This window comes from Lampetra planeri, chromosome 72, assembly GCF_965212315.1.
Source record: "Lampetra planeri chromosome 72, kcLamPlan1.2.h2, whole genome shotgun sequence".
NCBI lineage: Eukaryota > Metazoa > Chordata > Hyperoartia > Petromyzontiformes > Petromyzontidae > Lampetra > Lampetra planeri.
In genome coordinates, this window is record NC_136177.1 from 37,930 (window position 1) to 59,313 (window position 21,384).

General features: G+C 41.5%; 1 protein-coding gene across 1 annotated transcript; it reads right to left on the reverse strand.

Moving 5' to 3' along the window:
• Positions 1–8,142: 8,142 nt before the first annotated feature.
• Positions 8,143–18,188, reverse strand: LOC144737624 (mucin-5AC-like). Its single transcript, XM_078620393.1, has 10 exons — positions 18,153–18,188; positions 17,919–17,982; positions 17,105–17,536; positions 15,948–16,016; positions 15,398–15,832; positions 15,178–15,246; positions 14,580–14,732; positions 12,420–12,851; positions 10,723–11,139; positions 8,143–8,312 (listed from the first exon to the last, which is right to left on the reverse strand). The coding sequence occupies exons 1-10, from the start codon at positions 18,186–18,188 to the stop codon at positions 8,143–8,145; spliced, it is 2,277 nt and encodes a 758-aa protein (XP_078476519.1).
• Positions 18,189–21,384: the final 3,196 nt, after the last annotated feature.

The following is a 21,384-nucleotide window of genomic DNA, read 5'->3' on the forward strand; positions in this document are numbered from 1 at the left end:
GGTCTACCAAACTTGACTGTTGCGTCTCATCCATATTGTGTTCAACCAACATATCGCTATTCTTTGGGTCATTTGGCAAAGTCACGAAGATAGGTTAAAAAAAATGACAAAAAACTAAAATATTATTTGGGTCTTTCAGTAAAGTCACGTAGATAGGTGATTTTTTTGTTATTTTCTTTGAACCTATCTATGTGACATTACCGAAAGACCCAAAGAATATGAATTCCTACAGTCACGAAAGCTTTAAGTAAAAAACAAAAAACTACGACGATTCGATCGCAACACAAGCGGTCGTCTTCTGGATAGGGGGGGGGGGTTAGCTCCCAAAGGCAAACTGTTTATAAGGGGTTTGAAATGGGCATAGCCCAAATGTCTGCAGCCAATGGTAATGTAGGTGGTGGGCAGCTAACCCCACGATGGTTGGTTTTCCACCACCTGGCAGCCCTTTGATTGGTGGAAAACCAACCACCATCGGGTTGGCTGCCCACCACCTGCATTACCATTGGTTGCTGACATTTGGGCTACGCCCATTTCAAACCCCTTATAAACATTCTAGATTTGAAGCTTTCGTGACTGCAAGGATTCTTATTCTTAGGTTTTTTTCGGTAAAGTCACGTAGGTAAAAAATTTAAAATTAATGAAAGGAAAAAAAATTACGACGTTTCGGGGGCAACACAAGCCTCCGTCTTCAGGTGGAACCGTCACAGCACGATTGCTGTATCAAGTAAGAGAAATTCCAAGAAAACAGTCCTTGTATATATACTGGTTGTGGGTGGGAGGAGTCAAGGTAGGCCCCTGGATATTATTATTGTGCGGCTGAAGCAAGCTGTTAGGAATGAGCCTTTGTTGTGTAGACTGGTTGAAAAGAGTTGTTAAGGTGAGGCTGATGTAAAGGTACGTGTAAATGGGACTGTGCCTTTTGTTATGTGGAGGTGGTGAGGCTGAAACCGCTGCCAGGAATGAGTCTTTGTTGTGTAGACTGGTTGAACTGGGAGGTTCTAAGAGTTGTTAAGGTGCAGCTGATGTAAGGGTGCGGCTGCTGTGAATGGGACTGAGCCTTTGTTATGTAGATGAAACAGCACTTATAAACAGTTTGCCTTTGGGAGCTAACCTCCCTTTTCCTGAAGACGACCGCATGTGTTGCGATCGAAACGTCGTAGTTTTTGTTTTTTGTTATTTTATTTGAACCGATCTACGTGACTTTACCAGAAGACCCAAATAATATGAATTCCTGCAGTCACGAAAGCTTTAAGTCAAGATTCAACATATAGCTGGTGAAACATTTCTCTTTCAGCGTCTTCCCTGGCACTGCTTTACTTTGGAATGCCATTCTACTGCCTCTCTTCCCTTGTTCAAGTCAATAAATACATTATCTCCGATTGCATTCATGTTTTCAAGATCAATGGTCAATCTTACCGACTTGTTTTCTTTACACAACTGAATAGTGCATGATCGTGTCGTCCCAATGTCGTGTAGTTACCTTCAACTGCAGGGGTCTTTTTGGGTTTATTTTTCGTTGTTTCATGAGCAGCTGCTGTTGATCGTTTCTTGGGGGCCTCCGTGGTTGGTTTTTTAGCCTCAATTTGTTTGTGTGTTGCTGGAACAATCACTTCTGCACAACATATATATGGATTAGGGTGTATATGTATATAATACAACACGAGACAACTTCGTCACCGAATATGATATGTCCACAGAGGAGTTGTTGCCATGGCAGGTTTGGAGTCTTTATCTCTCTTCTATAGTGACTACCGTGGTCACTGTTCCCATAAACTTCACTCGTTGATTCCTGCACCCATGTTGAAGACTCGGTCTACCAAACTTGACTGTTGCGTCTCATCCATATTGTGTTCAACCAACATATCGCTATTCTTTGGGTCATTTGGCAAAGTCACGAAGATAGGTTAAAAAAAATGACAAAAAACTAAAATATTATTTGGGTCTTTCAGTAAAGTCACGTAGATAGGTGATTTTTTTGTTATTTTCTTTGAACCTATCTATGTGACATTACCGAAAGACCCAAAGAATATGAATTCCTACAGTCACGAAAGCTTTAAGTAAAAAACAAAAAACTACGACGATTCGATCGCAACACAAGCGGTCGTCTTCTGGATAGGGGGGGGGGTTAGCTCCCAAAGGCAAACTGTTTATAAGGGGTTTGAAATGGGCATAGCCCAAATGTCTGCAGCCAATGGTAATGCAGGTGGTGGGCAGCTAACCCCACGATGGTTGGTTTTCCACCACCTGGCAGCCCTTTGATTGGTGGAAAACCAACCACCATCGGGTTGGCTGCCCACCACCTGCATTACCATTGGTTGCTGACATTTGGGCTACGCCCATTTCAAACCCCTTATAAACATTCTAGATTTGAAGCTTTCGTGACTGCAAGGATTCTTATTCTTAGGTTTTTTTCGGTAAAGTCACGTAGGTAAAAATTTTTAAATTAATGAAAGGAAAAAAAAAAATCAATATCAGAGTATTGAGAGCTCGGGGTAAGCATTTACACTATGAGATCTCTTTTACCAGTGGCAAAATATAATAGTAGGTTTTTACCCTTTTAACTGGTACAAAACTGACACCTTTATTCAAGGCATCATGTTTGCAATGACCACAACACAAGTAGTCAAAAAAGCAAACAAAAAGAAGCAACTCTGATAAGGATGATAATATGCACTGTCCTTGAAGTTGATTGGCCCACACCCGAGACGGCTTTCTTTAGAGCCTAGTCCCCATTGGTGTAGGGCCAGATGACACCAGAAGGCGTACAACTCAAACACAGTGCAATATCAGAGTATTGAGAGCTCGGGGTAAGCATTTACACTATGAGATCTCTTTTACCAGTGGCAAAATATAATAGTAGGTTTTTACCCTTTTAACTGGTACAAAACTGACACCTTTATTCAAGGCATCATGTTTGCAATGACCACAACACAAGTAGTCAAAAAAACAAACAAAAAGAAGCAACTCTGATAAGGATGATAATATGCACTGTCCTTGAAGTTGATTGGCCCACACCCGAGACGGCTTTCTTTAGAGCCTAGTCCCCATTGGTGTAGGGCCAGATGACACCAGAAGGCGTACAACTCAAACACAGTGCAATATCAGAGTATTGAGAGCTCGGGTGAAGCATTTACACTATGAGATCTCTTTTACCAGTGGCAAAATATAATAGTAGGTTTTTACCCTTTTAACTGGTACAAAACTGACACCTTTATTCAAGGCATCATGTTTGCAATTAGGCATCATGTTTGCAATTATATTTTGCCACTGGTAAAAGAGATCTCATAGTGTAAATGCTTACCCCGAGCTCTCAATACTCTGATATTGCACTGTGTTTGAGTTGTACGCCTTCTGGTGTCATCTGGCCCTACACCAATGGGGACTAGGCTCTAAAGAAAGCCGTCTCGGGTGTGGGCCAATCAACTTCAAAGACAGTGCATATTATCATCCTTATCAGAGTTGCTTCTTTTTGTTTGCTTTTTTGACTACTTGTGTTGTGGTCATTGCAAACATGATGCCTTGAATAAAGGTGTCAGTTTTGTACCAGTTAAAAGGGTAAAAACCTACTATTATATTTTGCCACTGGTAAAAGAGATCTCATAGTGTAAATGCCTACCCCGAGCTCTCAATACTCTGATATTGCACTGTGTTTGAGTTGTACGCCTTCTGGTGTCATCTGGCCCTACACCAATGGGGACTAGGCTCTAAAGAAAGCCGTCTCGGGTGTGGGCCAATCAACTTCAAGGACAGTGCATATTATCATCCTTATCAGAGTTGCTTCTTTTTGTTTGCTTTTTTGACTACTTGTGTTGTGGTCATTGCAAACATGATGCCTTGAATAAAGGTGTCAGTTTTGTACCAGTTAAAAGGGTAAAAACCTACTATTATATTTTGCCACTGGTAAAAGAGATCTCATAGTGTAAATGCTTCACCCGAGCTCTCAATACTCTGATATTGCACTGTGTTTGAGTTGTACGCCTTCTGGTGTCATCTGGCCCTACACCAATGGGGACTAGGCTCTAAAGAAAGCCGTCTCGGGTGTGGGCCAATCAACTTCAAGGACAGTGCATATTATCATTCTTATCAGAGTTGCTTCTTTTTGTTTGCTTTTTTGACTACTTGTGTTGTGGTCATTGCAAACATGATGCCTTGAATAAAGGTGTCAGTTTTGTACCAGTTAAAAGGGTAAAAACCTACTATTATATTTTGCCACTGGTAAAAGAGATCTCATAGTGTAAATGCTTACCCCGAGCTCTCAATACTCTGATATTGCACTGTGTTTGAGTTGTACGCCTTCTGGTGTCATCTGGCCCTACACCAATGGGGACTAGGCTCTAAAGAAAGCCGTCTCGGGTGTGGGCCAATCAACTTCAAGGACAGTGCATATTATCATCCTTATCAGAGTTGCTTCTTTTTGTTTGCTTTTTTGACTACTTGTGTTGTGGTCATTGCAAACATGATGCCTTGAATAAAGGTGTCAGTTTTGTACCAGTTAAAAGGGTAAAAACCTACTATTATATTTTGCCACTGGTAAAAGAGATCTCATAGTGTAAATGCTTACCCCGAGCTCTCAATACTCTGATATTGCACTGTGTTTGAGTTGTACGCCTTCTGGTGTCATCTGGCCCTACACCAATGGGGACTAGGCTCTAAAGAAAGCCGTCTCGGGTGTGGGCCAATCAACTTCAAGGACAGTGCATATTATCATCCTTATCAGAGTTGCTTCTTTTTGTTTGCTTTTTTGACTACTTGTGTTGTGGTCATTGCAAACATGATGCCTTGAATAAAGGTGTCAGTTTTGTACCAGTTAAAAGGGTAAAAACCTACTATTATATTTTGCCACTGGTAAAAGAGATCTCATAGTGTAAATGCTTCACCCGAGCTCTCAATACTCTGATATTGCACTGTGTTTGAGTTGTACGCCTTCTGGTGTCATCTGGCCCTACACCAATGGGGACTAGGCTCTAAAGAAAGCCGTCTCGGGTGTGGGCCAATCAACTTCAAGGACAGTGCATATTATCATTCTTATCAGAGTTGCTTCTTTTTGTTTGCTTTTTTGACTACTTGTGTTGTGGTCATTGCAAACATGATGCCTTGAATAAAGGTGTCAGTTTTGTACCAGTTAAAAGGGTAAAAACCTACTATTATATTTTGCCACTGGTAAAAGAGATCTCATAGTGTAAATGCTTACCCCGAGCTCTCAATACTCTGATATTGCACTGTGTTTGAGTTGTACGCCTTCTGGTGTCATCTGGCCCTACACCAATGGGGACTAGGCTCTAAAGAAAGCCGTCTCGGGTGTGGGCCAATCAACTTCAAGGACAGTGCATATTATCATCCTTATCAGAGTTGCTTATTTTTGTTTGCTTTTTTGACTACTTGTGTTGTGGTCATTGCAAACATGATGCCTTGAATAAAGGTGTCAGTTTTGTACCAGTTAAAAGGGTAAAAACCTACTATTATATTTTGCCACTGGTAAAAGAGATCTCATAGTGTAAATGCTTACCCCGAGCTCTCAATACTCTGATATTGCACTGTGTTTGAGTTGTACGCCTTCTGGTGTCATCTGGCCCTACACCAATGGGGACTAGGCTCTAAAGAAAGCCGTCTCGGGTGTGGGCCAATCAACTTCAAGGACAGTGCATATTATCATCCTTATCAGAGTTGCTTCTTTTTGTTTGCTTTTTTGACTACTTGTGTTGTGGTCATTGCAAACATGATGCCTTGAATAAAGGTGTCAGTTTTGTACCAGTTAAAAGGGTAAAAACCTACTATTATTCCTATATATATATATAATCTAACAAAATGAACACACCTGGCCCTCCTGAGGGTGAGGGTTCTGGCTCTTTGATGCCGGAGGTTGGAGGTGGGGGTGTCTTGTCCTTCGGTGCAGTTGGTTCTTGAGGAGGAGCGCCACTCTCTTCAGGAGCTGGCTTTGTTGGCTTTTCCTCAACAGGGGGTTTCGTTGGCACTTTAAAAGAAAAGCAAAGGATGGATCTTAAGGGAATGCAGTTTTCTCCAACATTCTGAGTTGAACCTTTTAAAAAGTCGTAAGCAACCTGCAGACAATACTTTAATCTGGATAACCAATAAGTTACTGGACAGTTATACTAAATAATGTACAGCTCTTTGCCAATACATTTGTTTGATTTGATACTAAGCAGTAAACTTCGTGTATATATGTAATCTAACAAAATGAACACACCTGGCCCTCCTGAGGGTGAGGGTTCTGGCTCCTTTATGCCGGAGGTTGGAGGTGGGGGTGTCGTGTCCTTCGGTGCAGTTGGTTCTTGAGGAGGAGCGCCACTCTCTTCAGGAGCTGGCTTTGTTGGCTTGTCCTCTACAGGGGGTGTCGATGGCACTTTGAAAGAAAAGCAAAGGATGGATCTTAAGGGAATGCAGATTTCTTAAACATTCTGAGTTGAACCTTGTAAAATGTTGTAAGCAACCTGCAGACAATACTTTAATCTGGATTACGAATAAGTTACTGGACAGTTATACTAAATAATGTACAGCTCTTTGCCAATACACTGCTCAGTTAAAGCCTCCCCATGGTGTCTGGGTTGGGGGGGTTATTTGACGATGCTTCATCATGCTCTTCAGTGCGGTTTAGTGAACGTGGAATGGAGAGTATGGAAGTACATCACAATAAAGGGCTGTGGCATTCTGCTCTGTGAAGTCAATATTATAAATATTCAGCCTATGACATCTGTTACACAGATTGTCACCTATCCAAAACCTATCCATTAGCAAGTCTTAATTGTTTTCTGAGATCTAACAAATTAAGTCACTTTGTTTGATTTGATCCTAAGCTGTATACTTCCTGTATATATATAAAATCTTACGAAATGAACACACCTGGCCCTTCTGAAGGTGAGGGTTCTGGCTCCTTGTTGCCGGAGGTTGGAGGTGGGAGTGTCTTGTCCTTCGGTGCAGTTGGTTCTGGAGGAGCGCCACTCTCTTCAGGTGCTGGCTTTGTTGGCTTTTCCTCAACAGGGGGTTTCGATGGCACTTTGAAAGAAAAGCAAAGAATGGATCGTAAGGGAATGCAGTTTTCTCAAACATTCTGAGTTGAACCTTGTAAAATGTTGTAAGCAACGTGCAGACAATACTTTAATCTGGATTACGAATCAGTTACTGGACAGTTATACTAAATAATGTACAGCTCTTTGCCAATACACTGCTCAATAAAAGCCTCCCCATGGTGTCTGGGTTGGGGGGGTTATTTGACGATGCTTCATCATGCTCTTCAGTGCGGGTTAGTGAACGTGGAATGGAGAGCATGGAAGTACATCACAATAAAGGGCTGTGGCATTCTGCCCTGTGCAGTCCGTATTGTAAATATTCAGCCTATGACATCTGTTACACAGATTGTCACCTATCCAAAACCTATCCATTAGCAAGTCTTAATTGTTTTCTGAGATCTAACAAATTAAGTCACTTTGTTTGATTTGATCCTAAGCAGTAAACTTCGTGTATATACGTAATCTAACAAAATGAACACACCTGGCCCTCCTGAGGGTGAGGGTTCTGGCTCCTTTATGCCGGAGGTTGGAGGTGGGGGTGTCGTGTCCTTCGGTGCAGTTGGTTCTTGAGGAGGAGCGCCACTCTCTTCAGGAGCTGGCTTTGTTGGCTTTTCCTCTACAGGGGGTTTCGATGGCACTTTGAAAGAAAAGCAAAGGATGGATCTTAAGGGAATGCAGATTTCTTAAACATTCTGAGTTGAACCTTGTAAAATGTTGTAAGCAACCTGCAGACAATACTTTAATCTGGATTACGAATAAGTTACTGGACAGTTATACTAAATAATGTACAGCTCTTTGCCAATACACTGCTCAGTTAAAGCCTCCCCATGGTGTCTGGGTTGGGGGGGTTATTTGACGATGCTTCATCATGCTCTTCAGTGCGGGTTAGTGAACGTGGAATGGAGAGTATGGAAGTACATCACAATAAAGGGCTGTGGCATTCTGCTCTGTGAAGTCAATATTATAAATATTCAGCCTATGACATCTGTTACACAGATTGTCACCTATCCAAAACCTATCCATTAGCAAGTCTTAATTGTTTTCTGAGATCTAACAAATTAAGTCACTTTGTTTGATTTGATCCTAAGCTGTATACTTCCTGTATATATATAAAATCTTACGAAATGAACACACCTGGCCCTTCTGAAGGTGAGGGTTCTGGCTCCATGTTGCCGGAGGTTGGAGGTGGGAGTGTCTTGTCCTTCGGTGCAGTTGGTTCTGGAGGAGCGCCACTCTCTTCAGGTGCTGGCTTTGTTGGCTTTTCCTCAACAGGGGGTTTCGATGGCACTTTGAAAGAAAAGCAAAGAATGGATAGTAAGGGAATGCAGTTTTCTCAAACATTCTGAGTTGAACCTTGTAAAATGTTGTAAGCAACGTGCAGACAATACTTTAATCTGTATTACGAATCAGTTACTGGACAGTTATACTAAATAAAGTACAGCTCTTTGCCAATACACTGCTCAATTAAAGCCTCCCCATGGTGTCTGGGTTGGGGGGGTTATTTGACGATGCTTCATCATGCTCTTCAGTGCGGGTTAGTGAACGTGGGATGGGGGGCATGGAAGTACATCACAATAAAGGGCTGTGGCATTCTGCTCTGTGAAGTCCATATTATAAATATTCATCATTTGACAATCTGTTACACAGATTGTCACCTATCCAAAACCTATCCAGGATCAAGTCTTAATAAGTTTCTGAGATCTAACAAATTAAGTCACTATGTTTTAATTGATCCTAAGCTGTATACTTCCTATATATACTATGAGATCTCTTTTACCAGTGGCAAAATATAATAGTAGGTTTTTACCCTTTTAACTGGTACAAAACTGACACCTTTATTCAAGGCATCATGTTTGCAATGACCACAACACAAGTAGTCAAAAAAGCAAACAAAAAGAAGCAACTCTGATAAGGATGATAATATGCACTGTCCTTGAAGTTGATTGGCCCACACCCGAGACGGCTTTCTTTAGAGCCTAGTCCCCATTGGTGTAGGGCCAGATGACACCAGAAGGCGTACAACTCAAACACAGTGCAATATCAGAGTATTGAGAGCTCGGGGTAAGCATTTACACTATGAGATCTCTTTTACCAGTGGCAAAATATAATAGTAGGTTTTTACCCTTTTAACTGGTACAAAACTGACACCTTTATTCAAGGCATCATGTTTGCAATGACCACAACACAAGTAGTCAAAAAAGCAAACAAAAAGGAGCAACTCTGATAAGGATGATAATATGCACTGTCCTTGAAGTTGATTGGCCCACACCCGAGACGGCTTTCTTTAGAGCCTAGTCCCCATTGGTGTAGGGCCAGATGACACCAGAAGGCGTACAACTCAAACACAGTGCAATATCAGAGTATTGAGAGCTCGGGGTAAGCATTTACACTATGAGATCTCTTTTACCAGTGGCAAAATATAATAGTAGGTTTTTACCCTTTTAACTGGTACAAAACTGACACCTTTATTCAAGGCATCATGTTTGCAATGACCACAACACAAGTAGTCAAAAAAGCAAACAAAAAGAAGCAACTCTGATAAGGATGATAATATGCACTGTCCTTGAAGTTGATTGGCCCACACCCGAGACGGCTTTCTTTAGAGCCTAGTCCCCATTGGTGTAGGGCCAGATGACACCAGAAGGCGTACAACTCAAACACAGTGCAATATCAGAGTATTGAGAGCTCGGGTGAAGCATTTACACTATGAGATCTCTTTTACCAGTGGCAAAATATAATAGTAGGTTTTTACCCTTTTAACTGGTACAAAACTGACACCTTTATTCAAGGCATCATGTTTGCAATGACCACAACACAAGTAGTCAAAAAAGCAAACAAAAAGAAGCAACTCTGATAAGGATGATAATATGCACTGTCCTTGAAGTTGATTGGCCCACACCCGAGACGGCTTTCTTTAGAGCCTAGTCCCCATTGGTGTAGGGCCAGATGACACCAGAAGGCGTACAACTCAAACACAGTGCAATTTCAGAGTATTGAGAGCTCGGGGTAAGCATTTACACTATGAGATCTCTTTTACCAGTGGCAAAATATAATAGTAGGTTTTTACCCTTTTAACTGGTACAAAACTGACACCTTTATTCAAGGCATCATGTTTGCAATGACCACAACACAAGTAGTCAAAAAAGCAAACAAAAAGAAGCAACTCTGATAAGGATGATAATATGCACTGTCCTTGAAGTTGATTGGCCCACACCCGAGACGGCTTTCTTTAGAGCCTAGTCCCCATTGGTGTAGGGCCAGATGACACCAGAAGGCGTACAACTCAAACACAGTGCAATATCAGAGTATTGAGAGCTCGGGTGAAGCATTTACACTATGAGATCTCTTTTACCAGTGGCAAAATATAATAGTAGGTTTTTACCCTTTTAACTGGTACAAAACTGACACCTTTATTCAAGGCATCATGTTTGCAATTATGTTATCATGTTTGCAGTCACGAAAGCTTTAAGTCAAGATTCAACATATAGCTGGTGAAACATTTCTCTTTCAGCGTCTTCCCTGGCACTGCTTTACTTTGGAATGCCATTCTACTGCCTCTCTTCCCTTGTTCAAGTCAATAAATACATTATCTCCGATTGCATTCATGTTTTCAAGATCAATGGTCAATCTTACCGACTTGTTTTCTTTACACAACTGAATAGTGCATGATCGTGTCGTCCCAATGTCGTGTAGTTACCTTCAACTGCAGTGGTCTTTTTGGGTTTATGTTTAGTTGTTTCATGAGCAGCTGCTGTTGGTGGTTTCTCAGGGGCCCTTTTGGTTGGGGCCTGAGTATTGGGTGGTGAAGGGGGGGCACCTGATTTGGAGCAGCAGAATCTGACCTTGTAGTTGTAACATGGCAACATGCCTTGATCGTCATTAGAGCATTTCAAGCCTTCGCTCTTGTCACAAGTGATCGTCTGGCCCAATTCCTGCCATGGGGTATTAGGGAATCTCTCTGCTTTGCAGTCAATTTTTTCCACTGATGAGTCAGCCAGACAGACCACATTCCCTGAGGCTGTGACCTTCTGGTAAGATTCCTCATCTCCGCCATTGTTTAGATCTGGATATTGTTCATCATACCACTGAGACCAGCCTGTAGCACAGTCTTCTTCTGCAAAGATATAATCTTAATCAGTCTTCAAACGCAAACATATTGGGAGATGTTTAAGACATGTGTATGCATTAAAACAGGCCGAATGATAGTCACTGAACCCGATCCTTATGTTTCAGTTGATTTTGTTGCCTCAATGTGTTGCTGGAACAATCACTTTGCACACAATATACATTAATTAAGGTGTATCTAATATTAAACAATACACATCTTCATCACTGAATAGGATACGTGCACAAAGGAGTTGTTGGCACGGCAGGTTTGTAGTCCTTATCACACTTCTATTGTGACTGCTGTGGTCACTGTTCCCATAAAATTGACTCATTAATTCCTGCACCCATACCATTGGAACCTCATTTTCCAGTAAAACATATGATAATTGTTTTTTTACCCTTCTATCTGGCAACAAAACTGACACCTTTTTTTACAAAGAGTCATGTTTGCATAGACCACAATACCTGCTGTCATAGTGCGCCTTTTGGCGTCATCTGGTCCAAACCCATGTGAGACTGGGCTCTAAGGAACGCTGTCTCGGGTGTGGACCAATCAACTTCAAGGACAGTGCATACATTATCAGAATTGTGTTTTGTTTGCATTCCGTCAATGCAAACATGACTCCTTGTAAAAAAGGTGTCGGTTTTGTTGCCAGATAAAAGGGTAAAAACAATTACCATATTTTGCTACTGGCAAAGGAGGTTCCAATGGTGTAAATGCTTACCCCGAGCTCTCATACTCTGATGGTACATTGTCTTTGAGTTGTGCACCTTTTGGCGTCATCTGGTCCAACACCATGTGAGACTGGGCTCTAAGGAAAGCTGTCTCGGGTGTGGACCAATCAACTTCAAGGACAGTGCATACATTATCAGAATTGTGTTTTTGTTTGCATTATGACTGCAGGTATTGTGGTCTATGCAAACATGACTCGTTGTAAAAAAGGTGTCAGTTTTGTTGCCAGATAGAAGGGTAAAAAAAACAATTATCCTGCACCCATGTTGAAGACTTTGTCTACCAGAGCTGACTGTTGCGTCTCATTCATACTGTATTCAACCAACATTTAGCAGGTGAAAAAATGTATCCGTCTGCGTATTCCCTTGCACTGCTTTACTTTGGAATTCCCTTCTATTGCCTATTTTACTATGTGGCTACAACCTCGTTCAATGCAATGCGCACATTAACGTATATCTATTATACCTTCAAAACTGTTTGTTGATAACCACTTGCCATTTTCGGCTGATGCTCAACAATTGATGAATAAATAATGTCACGTGTCATAGAATTACCTTCAGCTGCGGTGGTCAGTCTTGGAGTTGTTGATTTCTCTGGATTCTTCAGAGTTGTCCAAGGACCGACTGTTTTGGGTGGATGCTTAGTTTCCTTCCTGGGTGGAGCATTAGTTGTGATCGGATGAGGACTTACCACCTCAGAGCAGCAGAACCTGACCATGTAGTTGAAGCACGTCAATATGCCCTGGTTCTCATTCGCACATCTCAAGCCGGTCTCCTTATCACAGGTGATCGTTTGCCATAGTTTTTTCCAATTCTTATGTGGGAACTTATCCGCTCTGCAGTCGATTTTTTCTACTAAGGTGTTATCCGGGCAGACCACTTTGCCCGACTCTATGACCATTTGGTAGGTTTCCACATCGCCTCCATTTGCCTCAGTTGGAGTGTGCTCGTCGAACCACTGGGACCAGCCCGTACTGCAATGCTCTTCTGCAAAAGCGGACATTTTCCAACAAGACATTTTCAGATATATTAAAACATTGACTTAAAGCTTTCGTGACTGTAGGAATTCATATTCTTTGGGTCTTTCGGTAAAGCCACGTAGATAGAAAAAAATCAAAATAATAACAATATCACGACGTTTCGATCGCAACACAATCAATCGTCTTCAGGTGAAAAGAAGACAATTGATTGTGTTGCGATTGAATCGTCGTGATATTGTTATTCTTTTGATTATTTTTTTCTATGTACGTGGCTTTACCGAAAAACCAAAATAATAGTTTAAAACATGTCTTCGTATTCTCCACAATTTTATCCCAATTGTGCTGTGGGCATCACGTCACAGGACAAAGCATACTTTACGATCTCACAGAGCAGTGCAACCCTTCATGTTAGAGAACAGCCCAATAGAAACGGATATGACGGCGCATCTTTTGAGATCTTTTCAAGTCACCTGTGCTCCAGACATAGTTAGAATGAAGCACTTCCCACCCGCCCCCCACTCACTCTGTATATAAAATTGAGGTGTGTCATATGACAGTCAAACTGATGATTTAATTTTGAGAGTGCAGAGCCACATACAGTTGAGGACCCGGTGGCTGCCTGAATTCACGCCCAAAACCTTATCAGTGCTCTAACCTCTGAGCCACTCGGCAACCTCAGAAGGTTACTCTGGCACCCCCCACCCCCCTCTCAGGCTCAGTCCTTTGTTATGTAGACTAGCCGTAGTCTCAAGCCGCACCTTACCATAATAATAAAAAGTGGGCCGTTCCTGGCCCACCCCCCTCAACCAGTATATATACGGGGTAGTATCCCTTGGAATCTCTAATTTACTTGATACAGCTATCGTGCTGTGACGGTTCCACCTGAAGACGGAAGCTTGTGTTGCCTCCGAAACGTCGTGATTTTTATTTTATTTTTATTTTACTTTTATTAATTTTTTTTTACCTACATGACTTTACCGAAACAACCTAAGAATATGAATACTTGCAGTCACGAAAGCTTCAAATCTAGAGTTATATTTCTAAACTGCTGGTGAAAGAGCCTACACCAAAGGCGGCTCAATAGTGGATGGTTGCACATATAGCCCTCGCATATCCACCCTGACCAATGAACTGCTCACACCCAGTGCAGTATTTGTGCATGCTGTGACTGATATTTGATATAGATGTTCACACATCCCAAATGTTCACGTGCAGTATGTATTATTAATATCACATTTACTTTCTTAAGTAAATGTGATGGTAATTTGTCCAGTAACCTGTTTGTGCATGGTGTAACTCAGTTTTTTTTTAATATAGATTTTCACATATCTACATACACCTCAGTCCCCAGCAATACAAATATGCAACATTGTACAGTAAACCAAATCGATTGCCATATTTTCCCACGTGACAATTTCATTTGATTGCCTCTGTCCGGTAGTGGAGGGTTATAGTTAAAATTTGACATTATACTTTCACGATCTTAACCCATAGAAACAAATTATAATTCACATTGGTCGTGAAAGCCTACGTATGAAAATGTACGGTTTTTCAACTCGACAAGATATAAAAACTTCATAAAGAATGATTCTTAAATATGGAGCATATATTTTCGTGGTGAAATTCCTTTTCCTATTATGCTGGCCAAGGATACATAACTCACCTGGATTTTTTCAAATTCTATTGATAAAAACGTATTAAATGATGCAGGCCATTATTTGGGAAAACAACGTACCGTCATCTGCCGTCGTTGTAGATATTGCCTTTTTGGTTGAGGTTTGTGGTGCTTTTGTGGAGACATCTGGAGTCTTTAGTTTCGGAGCTGCTGAGCTTTTCACTACAGCACTCCGTTCCGTTGACTTTTCTTCAACTGCTTGTGAGGACGTCACTTGGAGAGAAACGCGGCAGAAAGAAAACGCAATGAGTGTGGGGAGGTTCAACTATGAGTTTGATTTATTCACTTTCCCTACAATGGTGATAATGAAGCTCTCGCACAATGCAGACCAATTCAATTCTGATCAAGTGTGGTCAAAATTGGAAATCACTGCTGTATCCCTGTTAATTTTACATTGGAACGTGTAAGTTGCCTATGCAAACTGAAGTAAAAAATGTGAACGTCAAAAATCCCTGGTCAAATGTCATATTATCCAAATATGATGTTGTAACTAAGTTACAGTGGGTAAGGATATATATCAAATACTGTCTTTAAAATGTAATAAAAGTTTCATGAACGACATCTTGACACTTATGATGAAATGGCCTTTTAAAAAAGATGATTAGAAAAACGAACACTTACTTTCTTAAAATATGCTGTCACATTTTCCATGATTTACCTTTAGGTGTTGGTTTTACAGATGGCCGTGGTGCCTGTTCTGTTGCTTGTGTCACAGGAACACTGTGGCCTGCAAATAAAACGACATAACTTAAATACATCAAATTATATAGATTTGGTGTATCCAATTTATGATCTAAATGCAATGACATTTATCAAGTATGAAGAAAACGTTTGCTCATTAAAATCAAAACTGATCTCTATTCTCACTCCAAGTTCACCTTCAGCTGCAGTGGTCTCTTCGACCACTGGTGGCGACTCTGGTTTGCTTTTCTTTGTTTCTGGAGCAGCTTCTGTCGATGGTTTCTCAGGGGCCGCTTTGGTTGGGGCCTGAGTAATGGGTGGTAGCGGGAGGCCACCTGCTCTGGAGCAACAGAATCTGACCTTGTAGTTGTAACATGGCAGTCCTCCTTGATCCTCACTCACACATTTCAGTCCGTTATTCTTGTCACAAGTTATTGTCTGGCCCAATTCCTGCCATGGGGTATTAGGGAATCTCTCTGCTTTGCATTCAATGTTTTGCACTGGTGAGTCAGGCAGACAAACCACTTTCCCTGAGGCTATGACCTTCTCGTATGATTCAACATCTCCGCCATTTTCTTCATCAGGATATTGCTCATCGTACCAGTCAGACCAGCCTGGAGCGCAGTCTTCTTCTGCAAATAAATGATCTTATCAGTTATCAAATGCAAACAGATTGTAGAAAAGATTTAAGCCTTATTCATGCATTCAAACATGCCTCGTGACTTGTTACCACAAAGCAATGCTTACCTTGTTCGGTGGGTGTTTTAGTTGGTTTTGAGGCCTCGATTGGTTGCTGTGTTGCTGGAACAATCAATTCTGCAAAAGAATATACGTGAATTATGGTGTGTATAGTATGAAATAATACACATCATCATCACTGAATATGATACGTCCCAAAATCAAGTGTTTTTTCAGGACAGATTCGAGTTTCTCTTGATTGCAGTGAAGTGAAACCAAGTGTTGGGTGTAGACATTGAAATGGAAGACTCCCATAAAGTGACTAACTGGTTGGCTTTTTACACCGTTTGATTTTTAAAAAGTTGTAAACATTGATTTATAAGGACGAGTGGAATGGGGAAATAATAACTTCAGAAAATGCCTATCTGGAGCAGTGTGTGAACATCACCACTTGGGAAATTATCCACGTGCAGTGTGTGTGTGTTAAACACTATGCTTCAGGTAATACATGTATTTATCAATATAATATACATACACGGGCAATGTATTGTTCTCGATTTAGGTGGCTTTCTAACGTGTATTTTTTTATCATGGATTATAATATATCGTTATTTTACCTCTCAAAAACGTGTTAAATGTAATTTTCAATATATTTTGAACGTACATTTTTTGTAAGTCAAACATTACAAAAACCCGTCCAAGCATTATGCTCGTATCCCAAACTATAGGGTTGCAATTGTTGATTCAAAGTTGTCATTGGTCCCAAAGAGATGCAATACTTCCTCTTGGTGGAATGTTTGCAAGGTGAAGGGTGACAATATTACTGACTTAACATTTGAACACGTCGGAGGCTTTCGCGACCAATATCATCCATAAAATAGGTTTTTAGGGTTAGATCATGTGAACATAAAAGTGTTGTTAAACCCGCTACCACACGACACAGCTAATTAGTAAGGTTTGTCACATAAACAAAACATGCCTAATCATTACGAGTGTGTTGGAGATTGCAAATGGGGATTTGCTCTCCAACACACTGGTGTACTGTACTAGTAACGAATTTGCATGTTCTGTTTAGGTGACAAACCTTACTAATTGGCTGTGTCGGGTGGTGGCGGGTTTAACGACGTATTTATATTCAAGCAATCTAATATTATGGATGACTTCATATTGTTTTATGACTTGTAGAGAATGTCTGTTGTTCATGTGCCCAGTGTTGTCATAGTCACCTTCAGCTGCAGTGGTCTCTTCGACCACTGGTGGCGACTCTGGTTTGCTTTTCTTTGTTTCTGGAGCAGCTTCTGTCGATGGTTTCTCAGGGGCCGCTTTGGTTGGGGCCTGAGTAATGGGTGGTAGCGGGAGGCCACCTGCTCTGGAGCAACAGAATCTGACCTTGTAGTTGTAACATGGCAGTCCTCCTTGATCCTCACTCACACATTTCAGTCCGTTATTCTTGTCACAAGTTATTGTCTGGCCCAATTCCTGCCATGGGGTATTAGGGAATCTCTCTGCTTTGCATTCAATGTTTTGCACTGGTGAGTCAGGCAGACAAACCACTTTCCCTGAGGCTATGACCTTCTGGTAAGATTCCTCATCCCCGCCATTTTCTTCATCAGGATATTGCTCATCGTACCAGTCAGACCAGCCTGGAGTACAGTCTTCTGCAAAGATACATTCTTAATCAGTCTTCAAACAATTGCTATATATATCAACTCCTTTTTTCTCCAAGGTAATGTTCTTAAAGCTATAAAATGTATCAAAACTGAATGCTCCATTGCTATGAGCGTACAACAAACTTTCTATATCATTATGCACAGGAAGTAAACAATGAGTCTCTTCATCCTAATTTAACCATACGTATAGCTTCAGAATGTTGTGGAGGGTCAAAGCTACATAACAGTGAGCTGCCAACCCTTTCTGTTAGCACCACCTACTTTTACGTAGATTTGCTGCCTAATCACCATCACTGCCCACATTTAAGAAGTGTCACTCTGGAACAGGCTGACCGACTGCTTGGTAAGTTACTCCTATTCCACTACGAACTCAGCTTAGAGTCCGTTAGTCCCACCCTGTTCCAGTAAAATGAGGCAAGTATGGGACCAGAAGCCTATAAAGTAGGACAAAATCACACTTTACAATTCTTCAGGACTCTACGATGGCCTTTTGTAACCGGCAATGTTTTGACCCTACCAGAGCATACGGTGGCTTGAATTGAACATATGATTCCATTTAATATATTATCCATATTTGATTTTGCAACTAATTCCAATATGGTACCTGGGCCTGGAGTTGGGGGTGATGGTTCTGGCTCATTGATGCCGGAGGTTGGAGGTGGGGGTGTCTTGTCCTTCGGTGCAGTTGGTTCTTGAGGAGGAGCGCCACTCTCTTCTGGAGCTGGCTTTGTTGATTTTACTTCAACCGGAGGTTTCGGTGTCACTTTGAAAGAAAAGCAAGGGATGGATGTTGACAGAATGAAGATCGCGCATGCATTCTCAATTACCCCTTGCAAAATGTTGTAAACAACCTTCAGACGATACTTTTAATCTGCCTTTCAAATGAGTTACTGGAAAGTGTTCTAAAATAATGTACAATTTTGCCAAACCGCTGTTCAATTAAGGCCTCCTCACGCTCTCTTTAGTGTGAATGTGGGAATCATGGATGGGGAAACATGGAAGTACAGCACAATAAAGGGTTCTGGCATTCTGCACTCTGTAGTCCACATTGTAAATATTCAGCCTTATGACATCAGTTATGCAGGTAGTCACCCATTTAAAAATCATCCATGCGTCACCCTATTTAGTTTCTAGCATCTAACACAATCAGTCACATTCTGTGTGATTTGATCCTAAGCAGTATAAATCTGTATATAGATATACTCTTAGAAAATGAACACACCTGGCCCTTCTGAGGGCGATGGTTCTGGCTCCTTGTTGCTGGAGGTTGGAGGTGGGGGTGTCTTTTCCTCAACGGGGGGTTTTGGTGTCACTTTGATATAAAGTCAAGGGATGGATGTTGACAGAATGTAGATTGTTTAGACGTGGGAACATGGACATACAGAACAATAAAGGTGCGTGGCATTCTGCCCTCTCCAGCCACATTGTAACAAAAATTGCCTATGATATCTGTTACACAAGTAGTCACCAATCCAAACCTCATCCAGGTGCAAGTTTAATTCGATTATGAGATCTAACATATAAAGTCGCATTGTATGATTTGATCCTAATTATTATACAGCCGGTATATATATATAAAATCTTGCAAAATGAACACACCTGGCCCTTCTGGGGGTGATGGTTCTGGCTCCTTGTTGCTGGAGGTTGGAGGTGCGGGTGACTTCTCCTTCGATGCAGTTGGTTCTTGAGGAGGAGCGCCACTCTCTTCTGGAACTGCCTTTGTTGTCTTTTCCTCAACCGGCGGTTTCGGTGTCACTTTGAAAGAAAAGCAAGGGATAGATGTTGAAATAATATACATTTAAAAAACGTGGGAGCATGGACGTACAGCACAATAAATTAGATTAGCATTCAGCCCTCTGCATCCTATAACTTGCAGTTTATAAATCATGTTAGCGGACGTGGTCACCCATTCATACCATCCAGTTACAATCATACTTCGTCTCTGAGATCTAAAAATGTAGTCACATTTTGAGTAATTTGATTCTGATAAATATACATCCTGTCTATATATATTCGTAGAGCATGGACACACCTGGCCCTTCTGGCTTTGAGGGTTCTGGCTCCTTGATGCCAGAGGTTGGAGGTGCGGGTGTCTTGTCCTTCGATGCAGTTGGTTCTGGAGGAAGAGTGCAAACCTCACTGATTGGCTGTGCCAGGTGTTGGTGCATTTACATACACATTCACCTGATAACCCAAAAAAACACAATTATGAATGATGGCATTTAATGTATTATCGATGTGATTTTGCAACTAATTCCAGAATGGTACCTGGGCTTGCTTTAGATGGAATTGGTGCAGGGGGTCCACCGGCTCTGGAGCAGCAGAATCTGACCTTGTAGTTGTAACATGGAAGTCCTCCTTGATCCTCATTTACACATTTCAGTCCTTTATTCTTGTCACAAGTTATTGTCTGGCCCAATTCCTCCCATGGGGTATTAGGGAATCTCTCTGCTTTGCATTCAATGTTTTGCACTGGTGAGTCAGGCAGACAAACCACTTTCCCTGAGGCTATAACCTTCTGGTAAGATTCCTCATCTCCGCCATTTTCTTCATCAGGATATTGCTCATCGTACCAGTCAGACCAGCCTGGAATACAGTCTTCTGCAAAGATACATTTTTAATCAGTCTTCAAACTGTTACTATATATCAACTACATTTCTACAAAGTAATGTTCTGACAGCTATAAAATGCATGATACCTATGAATGCACGCTGGCTACGAGTGTACAGTAAAACATGTATTTACGTACAGCAAGTATACAGTGAGTTTTTATCATGAATGGACTGAACATAGAGCTACTTAAATTTGTGTTGAGTATCAACCCGAAAGCCTGGTGAGCTGCCATACCCCTTCTGTTAGCACCAAATACGTTTACGAAGTCACGGTCGCTCAATTACTCTGACACAGGCTGACCTACTGCTCCGTAAATTCCTCCCATTCTGCTACCAACCCAGCCTAGAGTCTGTTAGTCATACCCTGTTCCAGTAAATGAGCCAAGTTTTGGACCAGTAGACTGCAAAGCAGGACAAAAGCCCATATTTTAAATGCTTCAGGACACTAGAATAGCCTTTTTGTAACCAGGAATGTCCCTGCACAACTAGAACATGTGGTTGCTTTTTACTGAACATATGATTGCATGTAATTTATTATACACATGTTTTGTTGCAACTAATTCCACCATGGTACCTGGGCCTGGAGTTGAGGGTGATGGTTCTGGCTCCTTGTTGCTGGAGGTTGGAGGTGCGGGTGACTTCTCCTTCGATGCAGTTGGTTCTTGAGGAGGAGCGCCACTCTCTTCTGGAACTGCCTTTGTTGTCTTGTCCTCAACCGGCGGTTTCGGTGTCACTTTGAAAGAAAAGCAAGGGATAGATGTTGAAGGAATATACAATTAAAAAACGTGGGAGCATGGACGTACAGCACAATAAATTAGATTAGCATTCAGCCCTCTGCATCCTATAACTTGCAGTTTATAAATCATGTTAGCGGACGTGGTCACCCATTCATACCATCCAGTTACAATCATACTTCGTCTCTGAGATCTAAAAATGTAGTCACATTTTGAGTGATTTGATTCTGAGAAATATACATCCTGTCTATATATATTCGTAGAGCATGGACACACCTGGCCCTTCTGGCTTTGAGGGTTCTGGCTCCTTGTTGCTGGAGGTTGGAGGTGGGGGTGTCTTGTCCTTCGATCCAGTTGGTTCTTGAGGAGGAGCGCCACTCTCTTCTGGAGCTGGTTTTGTTGGCTTTTCTTCAACTGGGGGTTTTGATGTCACTTTGAAAGAAAGTTAAGGGATGGATGTTGACAGAATGTAGATTGTTTAGACGTGGGA

What these genes read in the sequence shown, in the direction of transcription:
- LOC144737624 (XM_078620393.1), bottom strand. Translation starts at nt 18,188, where the DNA reads ATGAGCCAGAACCATCACCCCCAACTCCAGGCCCAG. An exon ending in ACCCCCAACTCCAGGCCCAG is followed by an intron (nt 17,983 to 18,152) that starts GTACCATATTGG and finishes CCTACTTTATAG; the next exon opens with GCTTCTGGTCCCATACTTGC. An exon ending in TAAAACACCCACCGAACAAG is followed by an intron (nt 15,833 to 15,947) that starts GTAAGCATTGCT and finishes ATTTATTTGCAG; the next exon opens with AAGAAGACTGCGCTCCAGGC.